Source organism: Brachycentrus maculatus, unplaced genomic scaffold (assembly GCF_059751285.1).
Source record: "Brachycentrus maculatus isolate JH-2025_06_01 unplaced genomic scaffold, ASM5975128v1 h1tg000744l, whole genome shotgun sequence".
NCBI classification, from domain to species: domain Eukaryota; kingdom Metazoa; phylum Arthropoda; class Insecta; order Trichoptera; family Brachycentridae; genus Brachycentrus; species Brachycentrus maculatus.
In genome coordinates this window covers 60,001-73,736 of record NW_028281475.1, presented here as the reverse complement: position 1 = coordinate 73,736, position 13,736 = coordinate 60,001, and the positions used below count along the sequence as shown (strand labels likewise).

At 32.6% G+C, this 13,736-nt stretch overlaps 1 protein-coding gene across 1 annotated transcript; it reads right to left on the bottom strand.

The window, feature by feature from the left end:
* Positions 1 to 363: 363 nt before the first annotated feature.
* Positions 364 to 8,666, bottom strand: LOC148300360 (cationic amino acid transporter 4; the record flags this gene model as incomplete). The annotated part of the gene is made up of 5 exons (XM_088274901.1): positions 8,643 to 8,666; positions 5,292 to 5,443; positions 3,395 to 3,643; positions 1,557 to 2,527; positions 364 to 580 (listed from the first exon to the last, which is right to left on the bottom strand). Coding segments are annotated over exons 2-5 (1,579 nt in total), but the record flags the coding sequence as incomplete, so codon positions are not given.
* Between the last annotated feature and the right edge of the window lie 5,070 nt (positions 8,667 to 13,736).

Genomic DNA, 13,736 nt, shown 5'->3' with positions numbered 1-13,736 from the left:
ATATATATATATATATGTACATATATATCAGTGTATCTATATATAAGTGATCACTTTACACACGTGTAACATTCACCAATTCTACCCCCATTATTGACAACCACACTACTCAAATTCTTAGAAGTTCTATATATATGAACCAATTTCGAAACATTGTTATTGAATTACTAGAACTTCACTGGAGACATGTATTGGTGAGACGAAAAGAAGCTTTTTGCTGAGCAGAAACTCTTTTATTAATATTTTGAGATGTCAACAAAATGACATGGAAAATTACTCCTATATTTGGAGATAATTCAGATTTTGAACAAGTATTTGGACACATTCAAAATGTTGAGAATAAATATGAATAAAATATCTCACATCCAGCCATGAGCAGCACCAGCACAGCGGGCGCGAGCAGCAGTGCGGCCGAGTCGGGGACGTCTGCCACCCTGGTGTGCGCGCACAGCGCGGCGGCCAGCACCCCGAAGGCGGCCACGGACCACGTGACCGCAGTCCCGGGCGCCAGGCGACCCACCAGAGGGCGCAGCCACCCGTGCGGGCTGCGGAGGCGACCCGCCATCATCACCTCGTACACCTAGAAAAGAAAGTCTCTTCCTTTTAAAGCTCTCTCTATTTTTGTCTACAGAACTCATTCTAACCCTTATGCGCACCCAATGGTGCATAGGGCACTGCATCGTATTGACGCAGTGTTATCTTGATCGTTAACAGACGAAGGCAAGGTGATCACTTCTGCGCTTCAGTGACCAGTCCAGGGTAATTTTAAATAAATATTAGGGTGTTAAATACCTAATACTTATTTTCACCCCCCCCTGGGAATCGAACCCGGTACCTCCAGCACGGCAGCTAAACAAGCTAACCATTACACCACGGAGGTGGTCTACAGAACTACGTATTTTTATTCCATTCTTGCCTTCCAAGTCTTCAAAATATTTTATTTATACATAGGTACCTACCGTATTATGACCCAATAGAAAATTTGTCAAAAAATAATTTACCAAGTCAAAAAAATAAGCGTTTTGAGACAAAATGGTCTTTGGCTGAGATTGCATGTACTAGTAACGTTCTCCTTATTTGAAATATGCTGTTTAGGCAGTTGTAGTATAAAAATACAAAATCACTTGGAAAAGACCACTTTTGAGTTTATTATTAATGGAAACCCTGTCTGATAATGTAGGTAACGGTGAGACCCGGTCATTAGTCAAATAAAATATTTGTAGAAAAAACTATGTATGTAGTTGTTATTTTATTATATCAATGAAAACGATAGTTTCCTTACAGTTATTTTACATCTAATGATGAGAACATAAATATGTTGTTTTCTAAACTAGCTTTAATTTACATTAATAAACTCGAGAGTGGTATTAAGACCACACATGTTAAAATAAAATCACGCATGTTTAAACATGTGTGATTTTTTTGATCATCGTGTTGTTTTTTTTTACAAAGTTATTTGTCAAATCAATAAATAACATTTTTTACAGTGCTCAATAGTAGTCGAAAGACTGTAGTACGTGATAAAAATTATTAAATATAATTGAAATTATAATTACCTCAGATGAGATAGAACCAGCATCGGTCACGGGTGTTCCTGCATTTGAGCTATCGGGAGACAAGTCCATCCCTCCAAGACCCAAAGCTCTCAGTTCAGCAGCCGTAGCAGGCCTGTATCTCAAGATAATAACTGCCGCACTCACGATAGTGTAGGCCAGCAGCGTTCCAATGGACATGAACTCAACCAAAGTCTCCAAATCGAAGAACAGAGCAATCAGAGCCGTCGAAATGCCAGAAAACATGAGGTTGGCAAGAGGCATTTGTGTCTTGGTGTTGATACTTCCAAGGAAACTAAAGATGAGACCGTCTTGAGCCATGGCGTAGAGACATCGAGGAAGTGAAAAGAGAGAACCAAGAAGGGAAGTCGTCATCCCGCACAATGCACCAATTGCCACAGCATATTTCGCCCAGCTGATATTCAGAGCGCCAAAAGCTTCAGGTAAAGCCGCATCGGCACTTATCTTGTAGTATGGAACCATCAAAGTGAGTGCGGAGGATACCAACATATACAGAATACCAACAACAGACATCGAGACTATTGTGGCAATTGGGATTGCATAAGTGGGATCCCTGGCTTCCTCGCTAGATGAAGAGATGCTGTCGAAACCAACGAACGCGTAAAAGCACGTCGCAGCACCAGCCAAAACCCCAGAAAATCCAAACGGCATGAAGCCTCCCTTGCTTGCTGACCAGTTTTCGGTATCAGCGTAGCTGAAACCTACACCGATGACAGAAATTATCACAATCAAATTGAGGACAGTGAGGGCATTGTTGATGTAAGCGGAAGTTTTGACACCGATTGCCAGTACTACGCTGAAGGCGAGGCAGATGGAAAACGCCAGAAGGTCGGGGTATCTGCCCAGCAGTTGCTCGTGAAGTTCTCCGGTGAAATAAACTGTGGCGTTGCTGACCATTCCTCCGACCATCGAGTCCAAGTAACCGCTCCAAGCTCGGGCGACCGATGCAGTACCTAGAAGAAAGAAAGAAAGATGAAAATAATTTTGTGATTTTTTTAGTTAAAACTTATCATGCACACAAATCAATTATTAAAACTATAGATTTCTATATTTTGACATCTCAATATAGATGAAGAAGAATGGAAAATAATTTTGTGATTTTTTTTAGTTAAAACTTATCATCCATACAAATCAATTATTAAAACTGTAGATTTTTAAATTTTCACATCTCAATATAGATGAAGAAGAATACGGAAGTCTGGATATTTATAGGAATTACTACAAGTTATAAAAGCTAACTAAGTTACCATCACGCCGCTTCGCCGCAGGGGTAGGCAGAGAGAAAAGAACGCCACATCACTCTGTCTTTGCAAACATTATTCGCCTCTTCCACGTTCATGCATCTCCTCATACATACCCGCCGATTATTACGACTCCTAACCTGACCACTTTCAAGTATTTGGCATACCTAATCATGCCATGTTTTTCTCGGTCTTCCCCTGCTCTTTTTTCCAATTCTACCTGTCATAGGCTGATTCAAATGATCACTTTATATACGTGTACTATTCACTATTCTACCTATGATTGACAATTTCACTATTAATGGATAGAATGGTGAATGGTACACAGTTTTCCATTTCTGATGTATTTATTCATACATCGATTTTTCACACACAGCATTTCACGGCTTTCACTATATGTACAATCATTTTATTTTGCCAATGACATGTTTGCTTTCCACACACTAGTCTTAGACTAAGACTAGCTATTAATAACCAGTTAGGCATTAACAAATAAAAAAAAATCTTCAATTATCTCAAATATTCTTAAAATCGTTTTTGACGTAAATATTTTGTAAGTAATATTTGAAAATAAATTACCTATCATGTGCTCTAAAATGATATTCCATCCGATGACGAACGCCCAAAACTCCCCTATGCTGACATAAGTATAGAGATAGGCACTGCCAGCTCTTGGAACCCTTGTTCCGAACTCAGCATAGCACAGAGCAGCTAGCAAAGAAGCTAGACCCGCCAGCATAAAGCTGAGGACTGTAGCTCCTCCCGCCAACTCCCTAGCAACCGTTCCAGTCAGCACGTAGATTCCAGCTCCCACCATATGACCGATTCCTGAAAATCACGAGAAAAAAGTAAATAAATACTAAATTTTAAATGCAATAAAGAGCTGGAATTTATAACAAAGATGAGAAATGAATGGTGACTAGCGACTGAATTAATTTTTCTTCTCAATACTTATTTATAATATGTTCAAATCGGTTATAAATATTTCTTTTATTTATAATGAGTTTATCCAAAATAATTTTTTCCGCCTCCGTAGTGTAATGGTCGGCTACCCTTCTGGAGGTCCCGGGTTCGATTCTCAGGGGGTGTCAAATAAATATAACCGATTTTTTCACTTTAATATTTATTCAATATTACCCTGGACTGGTACCTGTTAAGGCGGAGGGCTGATCACCTTTCGTGTGTTAACGATCAAGATAACACTGTGTTTATATAATGCAGTGCCCTATGCACCATTGGGGTGTGGAAAAGGGTTTGAATTATCCAAAATAAAGTGTTTATGTTGTAACATACGTCAATTACGGCGATTACGGTGTTTATGGAACAGCGACGTCACCTAGTTCATGCCTTCGAATCATGTTACCTATCTGTAGCATCCATGATTAATTTGGTCTTCTTATAGATGTATTTCGAGGAAGATCCATAGCGATCGCCTGGTTTACAATATGTTCAGGTTCTCTACGTCCTATGTGCCTATACCATCTCAATTGCCTTTCTTCTACCTTACTATTGATGTTAGTCACACCCAGGCGAATGCGTCAACTCTTAATTCTATATCTAAGAGACGCTCCAGTTTTGTTTATTTATTTCATGAAACTCATAATAACAAATTATAATTGGTGAGATGTAAAGAAGCTTTTTATTAAGCAGAAACTCTTATATTAGTATGTGAGGTCCGAATCCTGGATTATAATCACACACATGAGAAACGCCAGAAAATACCATTTTCATTTTTATTATTAAGCTTATAATTTGACCAGATAATTTATTTACAATATTTTGAGAGTGTCCAAATACTTGTTCACAAAATCTGGATTATCTCCAATTACAGGAGTTATTTTCATATTATTTTTTGACATCTCATCAAAGATGAAGAAGAATATGGAAGTCTGGGCATTTACGGAGCTGACGACCGTCATAGGCTGGTTTAAGTGATCACTTTGCACACGTGTAACATTCACCAATTCTACCCATTATTGACAACCACATTACTCAAATTCTTGGAAGTTCTGTATATATGAACCAATTTAGAAACCTTGTTCTTGAATCACTAGAACTTCACTAGAGACATCTATTGGTGAGATGTAAAGAATATTATTATTATTAGTGATATTCTTCTTCATATTTGATGAGACGTCAAAAAATAATATGAAAATAACTCCTGTAATTGGAGATAATCCAGATTTTGTGAACAAGTATTTAGACACACTCGAAATGTTGTAAATAAATTATCTGGTCAAATTATAAGCTTAATAATAAAAATGAAAATTGTATTTTCTGGCGTTTCTCATGTGTGTGATTATAATCCAGGATTCGGACCTCACATACAAATATAAGAGTTTCTGCTTAGTAAAAAGCTTCTTTACATCTCACCAATAGATGTCTCTAGTGAAGTTCTATTGATTCAAGAACAAGGTTTCTAAATTGGTTCAAATTATAATATTTGCTGTTTGATTATAAAAGGGATTTTTGTTACCAAGGAGCGTGATATCGAAGGTAGAGAGGCATCTGTTCAGTTGAGTATCCAAGGGGTCGTCATCCAAAGGTCTCGTTCTACCGAAGCGAAGACAGAGGCCCGCCACAACTCGCGCTAACACCTGCCTGCGCGCACCTGCCATTTTACCGCACCTACAAAAAAACTTAACACCTGTATTTTAAATATCAAAATCAAACCCTGATTTTAAGGAGTCTGTAAAATTAAACGCACAGTCAACAAATAAACAAAAAAGCGGTAAAAACGTAGTAAGTATTTAAAAACAAAAGTTGTAAACTTATTGAAGACCACTTTACTATGTTTATTTTTGTAAACACGACTAGTTTCGAGAACAGTAGTTGTTTGAATGTCAAAAGTTGTAATTTCATGAATATTTTCGGTATTCTAACAGATTTATGAAATATGTGATTGATTTAACAATCGTGGAAGGGATACAAAAATATTTTTTGAGAATGTAATTTTTTATTCAAATAAAAACGACGATGCCCTGATTTAGAGTTATCAAACAAAGCTTATCACTTTGAAAAAACAAAGCAAGTTTAGGTTAAAAAAGAAGTCTTTTCATACAAATATGTATGTTATACTTTTTATCTTTGTTGAGATGTCAATTTTTTTTTATTTTTGTCATTTTTATAAACTGTTTATATAACACTATGTACATTTGCGTATTTTGCATTACTTTTATTATTTTTTCTGTCATATTAAGTATTAATAATTTTATATGAATTTATATTTATATCGCTAGAACTCACTGTTTATATTTACGTAATATAACATAACATTTTAAATTATAACAAAAATCTCGACCGTCGTGTATGGATACCGCGATAGTAAATGAAAACAGTTAGCATTTAAAAAAATATATATATTGCACCTACATTAGTGAAGTTTTAATAGTTGGTTGAACTATATAACCACATCCTGAACCACAGAGAGATAAAAAAAAGTTTTTTGTATTTGTGTTACCTATGTAATGTGAACCATATATAATACATGCGTTTAATTATCAAGAAAAGGCTTTTAAAAATTATGGTTTTAATCTTTCATTTTCATTTAATTATTTTGCCTGAAAAAACCACTTTCATTTTTTATACAGGTGTTTCGATGCATTTAGCTTCGTTATCAAACTCCGTAAATATAATTATATTATATAATGACAGTCACAATAGACTTTTAGAAATAGCAGTGTTTACCAAGTAAAGTTTATTTAAAAAAAATATATAGTGGTAACATATTTTTTCATTTTTTTCTATTCTTTTAAGGAATAACCCGCAAAGCGTCTATTTTAACTGCAGGTAGGATAGTAAGGATAGGGAAGGTAAATGTGAAAAATACATCACAAACACCTAGACCAATTGAAAATAAATCTTTCTTGAATTCATTTTCCAATTGGCGGGAATCGAACCCGCGACGCCAGTTTCGCAGTCGAGCGTCTACCCAACTAGGCCACAGCGACTGCCTATTGCCGAAATAATAAATTTAACTGCCAAATTTATAAATGAAACTTGAATTACATTTATAAATTGTATTTTGATGGATGGATACATTTCTTTGGAGGCAAGGAACAAACACGCGATCATTGTCAGTCACTAATTAATCAACATTGCATATTTTGAATGTCCATATGTATATGTAAATATGTACGAGTACATGTCGCTCACTCCTTTCAACAATGCCCAGAAAATGTACTTTATCCCAGCAAAGCGGCATATTTTTAATTTATGTAATATTTACCCGCTACAGGGCAGAAAGTGTAGTTTTTGCATTTTGAAGAAAATGCATTTTTTAATTATTTTTTTAAATAAACTAAATATTTTTCAAATGGAGAAAAAACCTTCAGGTTTTACCTAAAAAGATTTGTTGCACAGTAAAAAGTTCAATAAGTGGCTTGATATTTATTTTTGATACATTGTGTTATATTTTTAAACTCTAAAAACGTTCTCCTGAAAAATCAAGTTTTTTTTTATAATTAAAGGAGTGAGCTACATGTACTCTAATAAAACGAATCATATATAAACTCCGAGTAACACAAATAGCAATGGAGACAAGGATTCTAAACATATCCTTTAGCGACCGAATGTGGATGAGGGAAAAGACCAAGGACAGATGTGGCTCAAAGAATCGCGAAACAAAAGTGGAACTGGGCAGGTCATGTGGGACATATGTCTGAGGATAGATGGAAAAAAAGATCCTTGGCTGGAGGCCTAAAGCTAAATGCAGAAAGTAGGCTACAGACAAGATGGTTCGATGACATTAGTGAAGTGTCGGGCCTGCACTGGAAGAGAGTCGCGTCCAACAGACAACTGTGGAAGTCCAAGAGGGAGTCATTTGTTCAATACTGGACACAGGAAGAAGGAAGTAAGTAAATAAGTGAGTTGAATTCTTCTCTGAATGATAGTCTTAGCGATGTGTTTACTAAATTAAAGGGGCATCGCGAAATCATATTAAAATAAATCGACAATTTACTATCTGAAAACGATCAAAGCCTTTGTTTATTGTGTGTGTACACACTGATATAAAATAAGAATATGTTTTACACCCTATTCTCCATCCTTCAATGTCTCAAGGGCAAAACTCCAAAATTTAGATAAACCATATGTTACACATATGGTGTTTGATAATGATAAAGAATACATCGAAACACTTGCATGAATACATTTGAATAAATACTGGTTTTTACCAAATAAAAGTAAAAATTTACATATTAAAATATTTAAAAAAATATTATTTACTTACTTTTACAACGAATTGTTACTTTTTCTCTATGATGTGATTCAATATCTGATGTTTTTTTGTTAATACAAACTGTTTTTTTTTAAAAAACCAAATGTGTGTAAATTCAATTCTAGCTGGTACATGAAACTTTGAGGTTATATTAACACAATCTGTTTGTTTAAAAAACGTTATATCAGGTATTTAAAGGTGATTTATTCACTTATAAATATTTCTTTTTTAAAATGTGTGTTTAAATATTGAAAACTCATTATAAATGAAGGTGAAAATTGTGTTTCGTTAACATATGGTGACTCATAAGGGGTGTTTAATTCACGATACAAACTAAATATATATTTAGTATTTAATACGTTGAAAAGCTCGAACAATATATTATATTGAGATTCTAAATCGAGAGCTTTTATAGTAAAAAATAAAAGGAAATTTTTCATATGTTATAGTAGATGTTATATAAATGAATGAAAACTCAGCCCCATTCAAAGTGCTGAAAGCTCGCAATGAAAATCGTTATTTTTCATAGTAAAATTTAAAGTTTTATTGTTGTAAAAGTATTTGTTTGATTGTTTAAGTACTAAACAAAATAATACAAATTTTACTCACGTTTCTAGTTGACAGAAGGCAGATCGGAATAAAGCCTCAGATCGTCCATACAAGAATATGAAAATGGTCTTTGGCGCATGCGTCTCTTAACAAATCGATGAGAGCCATTTCGGAACATTGTTGGGCCTACAAGTGGGCGAACTGCGACCAAAAAGTAACAACACCATCGCCATACAAAATATAAGACACCGAGTAAAAAATCCAACTCAACAAAAGCAAAACAAATAAATCACTCTGCGATAAAAAAGATTTTTTTTACTTTGTTCACATTTACTTCGAAGAAAACTCTTAAATATGAAGATGGTACTTTCTTAAAGAAAATTTGATAAAATTTGGTTAAAATAATGTTCTCAGTAAAAAGGTAAAAAAAATTGTTTGATGATAATATTTATATGTGAATATTTAATCGTGACTTTGTAATAAGTGCCTATAACCATAGACTTCATTCAGGCTTTAAAGTTTAATGAAATTTATCTGTTATGTTGAATAAATCATATATATATATATTATATATATAATCATATATATATATATATATATATATATATATATATATATATATATATATATATATATATATATATATATATATATATATATATATATATATATATATATATATATATTAATATATTTATTTATATATATATATATATACATATATATATATATATATTAATATATTTATTTATATATATATATATATATATATATATATATATATATATATATATATATATATATATATATATATATATATAATATATATATATATATAAATAAATATATATATAAAGGTAAAAAAAATTGTTTGATGATAATATTTATATGTGAATATTTAATCGTGACTTTGTAATAAGTGCCTATAACCATAGACTTCATTCAGGCTTTAAAGTTTAATGAAATTTATCTGTTATGTTGAATAAATCATATATATATATATTATATATATAATCATATATATATATTATATATATATATATATACATATATATAAATATATATATATATATATATATATATATATATATATATATATATATATATATATATATATATATATATATATATATATATATATATATATATATATATATATATATATATTAATATATTTATTTATATATATATATATACATATTTATATATATATATATTAATATATTTATTTATATATATATATATATACATATATATATATATATATATATATATATATATATATATATATATATATACATATATATATATATATATATATATATATATATATATATATATATATACAGTATCTACTCAATGAATTAGGGCCACGCAGAATTTCGCGCATTTTCTCAATTCAAACAGGAAAAACTCAGAGAAAACCTTGAATAAAACAACATTGAATTTTATTTACACATGAACACTTTATTACGCTTAAATTATGCATATATTTTCATATAAATATAGATAGTATTTAGTATTTCCACCTTTGGCAGAAATAACTGCCTCAATTCTTTTTGGCATACTTAAAATGCACTGTTTTATCATTTTTTTATTTCTTCGTCTTCTGACCAAATTTTTTGAATATTTTTTTTAGACAGTCTACTGTCGGATTTGGAAATGAGTATACCTTATTTTTTAACATGCTCCATACGTTTTCTATAGGATTAAGGTCCGGAGAATTTCCAGGCCAGGGGAGCAAAGGCAGATTTTTGTTAGACAAAAATTTTATTATTGATTTAGCCCGGTGGCAAGGTGCTCCATCCTGCATGAAGGTGTATGGACCTTCTGTTGGGTCGAGTGTATGGTAGAAGGGCAATAAAATTCGTTCGAGGACCTGCTTATAGGAATTTTGGTTCATTGTTCCTTCCACGAAAAACAACGGCCCAGGTAAATTGTTAATAATACATGACCATATCATTGTTGCAGGGGGGTGTTTGATAACTTTTACCACACAGGCCTCATTGTAACGTTCCATTGGTGTTCTCCTGACGAATCGACGGCTCTCTGTCACGGCTTCTAACCGGCACTCATCACTAAAGATGACCTGAAAAATAATGAAAATTTAAGTTTAATTCAAATATATAAGTTTATTTACTAAAATGATATGTTGAAAATTCAATTTAAATAAATACCTTTTTCCAATCATCTACCGAGTAATTTCGATGTAGCCTGGCCCATTTTAATCGATCCGCTTTCATTCGTGGTGTCAATTTTGGTACTTTTACAGGGCGCCTGCATTTCAGATTTATTTCGTAAAGACGTCGCCTCAGTGTTGATACCGATATATTTATACCCTCTTCTTCCAATTTTATTTTTAACGTTTTTGCTGATGCACTACGGTTTTCTAAGGCACTTTGAACGATTTTTCGATCAGTCCTCGGTGTTGTTTTTCTAATCCTACGACAGTTCTTTCGCCGATTGCTGGTGGCGGGTGACTGATTTTTTATTGATTTTGAAATTCTGTCCACTGTTTGACGAGAAACGTTTTCTTTTTTTGAAATTTCTCTATTAGATAGTATTCCTAATTTCAGTAGCACTATAACACTAGACTTTTTTTCCTCAGAAATGTCTTTACTTTTTCCCATTTTGCCCTTTTCAAAAAAAACACTTGTGCTTACAAAAAATTTTTATACTTTATGAACTAAAATTAAAAATTAAGTTTTTTTCACAAGACACGATAACTATATAACCTCTCTGAACAAAACAACAACCAGAACTCAAGAAACTTCACTAATAAATGAGATAGGACTATTTTTTGAACTTTCAACTATCTGTCTACCTGTGCTAATTAGGGACCTTTCTCAGAAAAAGGGTTTGAAATTTTGTAAAGGCTTAAATAATCCAGGTATATTTTACATATTATTGAAGGTAATATACATGATATTAGATGTCAATAGAAAACTTAAAGTATTTATGTAAAATAAATATAATAATCCAAAAGATTTCAGAGTATTCAAAAAAATAATGGGTGGCCCTAATTCATTGAGTAGATACTGTATATATATATATATATATATATATATATATATATATATGTATATATATATATATATATGATATACATATACATTCGCCACATATATTTTCTTGGTCATTCTCTCGCTATCCATTCGCTCCATATGTCCATATGTATTTATTATCATTAGTGTAGTATTTAAAAACAAATACTACACTAATGATAATAAAGGAAATATTGTATTCGTTTGATTTAACATCGGTTAAGTACGATTCGTCAATATCCAATTTAAACCCCGCCCACTTCTTTCAACCGATGAGTATATAAACCCGACGTATTTTGACTAACATCTCTAGCGAGTGTTTTTGCCTAGAATTTTCACTCATGAATTACATGAAATTATAGTTACTTTAAACATAAAGAGTAAATCCACTCACAAGTAGGCATAGGCTATGAAACTTTTAAAGTTGAAGCCTGAGTAGGGACATGATAAACGGTATTGCATAAGCCGTAGCTAGATTTCAGAGTCACTTGGACGTTAGGTAATTTAAAAAAAAAAAACTAACATCCCTAGTGCATGTCAGACCCCGGCTCTTAATGCATGTTTGTGCTGCAACCTCTAGTGCATGTTGGTCTTTGAGTCGACCAAAATCACACGTGAAACCATTAAGTGTAGTTTTAAGTGTGTGAATAGTGCTGGTAGTGACGGGTAGTATTGTCCTGACGAAGAGACGGGTACGTCTCGTAACCGGTAAATAAAAAATCTCGGTTAGTGGTTATATACTAATATTACTTACATTTTTGTAAAAATGTATAAAAGCAACTACTGTATCGGCAACCTGATATATCTGTTGATATCTTAATTTTTTCTCTCTAACAGATTATTTTTATAAAATTGCTAAAATCACTACCGTTTTTCTTGAAGGAAAATTACTTTTTCCTTAATTTTTTTTCTTTAAGGGAATAACCCTCAAAGCGCCTATTTTAGATGCTTGTCTGCAGGTAGGATATTCAGGATAGGGAAGGTAAATGTGAAAAATACATCACAAACACCCAGACCAATTGAAAATAAATCTTTCTTGAATTAATTTTGCAATTAGCGGGAATCGAACCCTCGACGGCGCCTGCCGTACTAAGTAATACGTTATTTATTGAGAGTGCCATTTCACGGAGAAGTATTGAAAATAACTGAAATATCACAGGATATCCTGGAATTCCATTTCGCCCAGGAATCTCAAATCTACCCATGACCTATTAAGACCCACTTCCACTATATGAAGGCCTTATAGGTAACCCCCATACTTTCTTACCACCCTGTATTCCACCTTACTCCTTACCTATATAAACCCGCTACCAAATGTTGTGTGCCACAACGAACTAACCTAAAAAAAAGCTAAATGAACACAAATGTGTAACAAGTCAAATTTTGTAACATTTTGAGTGTGTCTAAATACTTGTTCACAAATCTGGACACACTCAACTAACTAACTAACCATCACGCCACTTCCAAAAATGCCACCAATGAAATTTATACTGAAAAAAGAAACGAACATGTTAATTTATTATTAAAACGTTTCGAAACTCAACAAATCATGATGACTGGAATATATATATTTACATCTCACCAATAGATGTCTCTAGTGAAGTTCTAGTGATTCATGAACAAGGTTTCTAAATTGGTTCATATATATAGAACTTCCAAGAATTTGAGTAGTGTGGTTGTCAATAATGGGTAGAATTGGTGAATGTTACACGTGTGTAAAGCGATCACTTAAACCAGCCTATGACGGTCGTAAGCCCCGTAAATGCCCAGACTTCCATATTCTTCTTCATCTTTGATGAGACGTAAAAAACTATATGAAAATAACTCCTGTAATTGGAGATAATCCAGATTTTGTGAACAAGTATTTGGACACACTCAAAATGCTGTAAATAAATTATCTGGTCAAATTATAAGCTTAATAATAAAAACAAAAATGGTATTTTCTTGCGTTTCTCATGTGTGTGATTATAATCCAGGATTCGGATCTCACATACTAATATAAGAGTTTCTGCTTACTAAAAAAGCTTCTTTACATCTCACCAATAGATGTCTCTAGTGAAGTTCTAGTGATTCGTGAACAAGGTTTCTAAATTGGTTCATATATTTATAA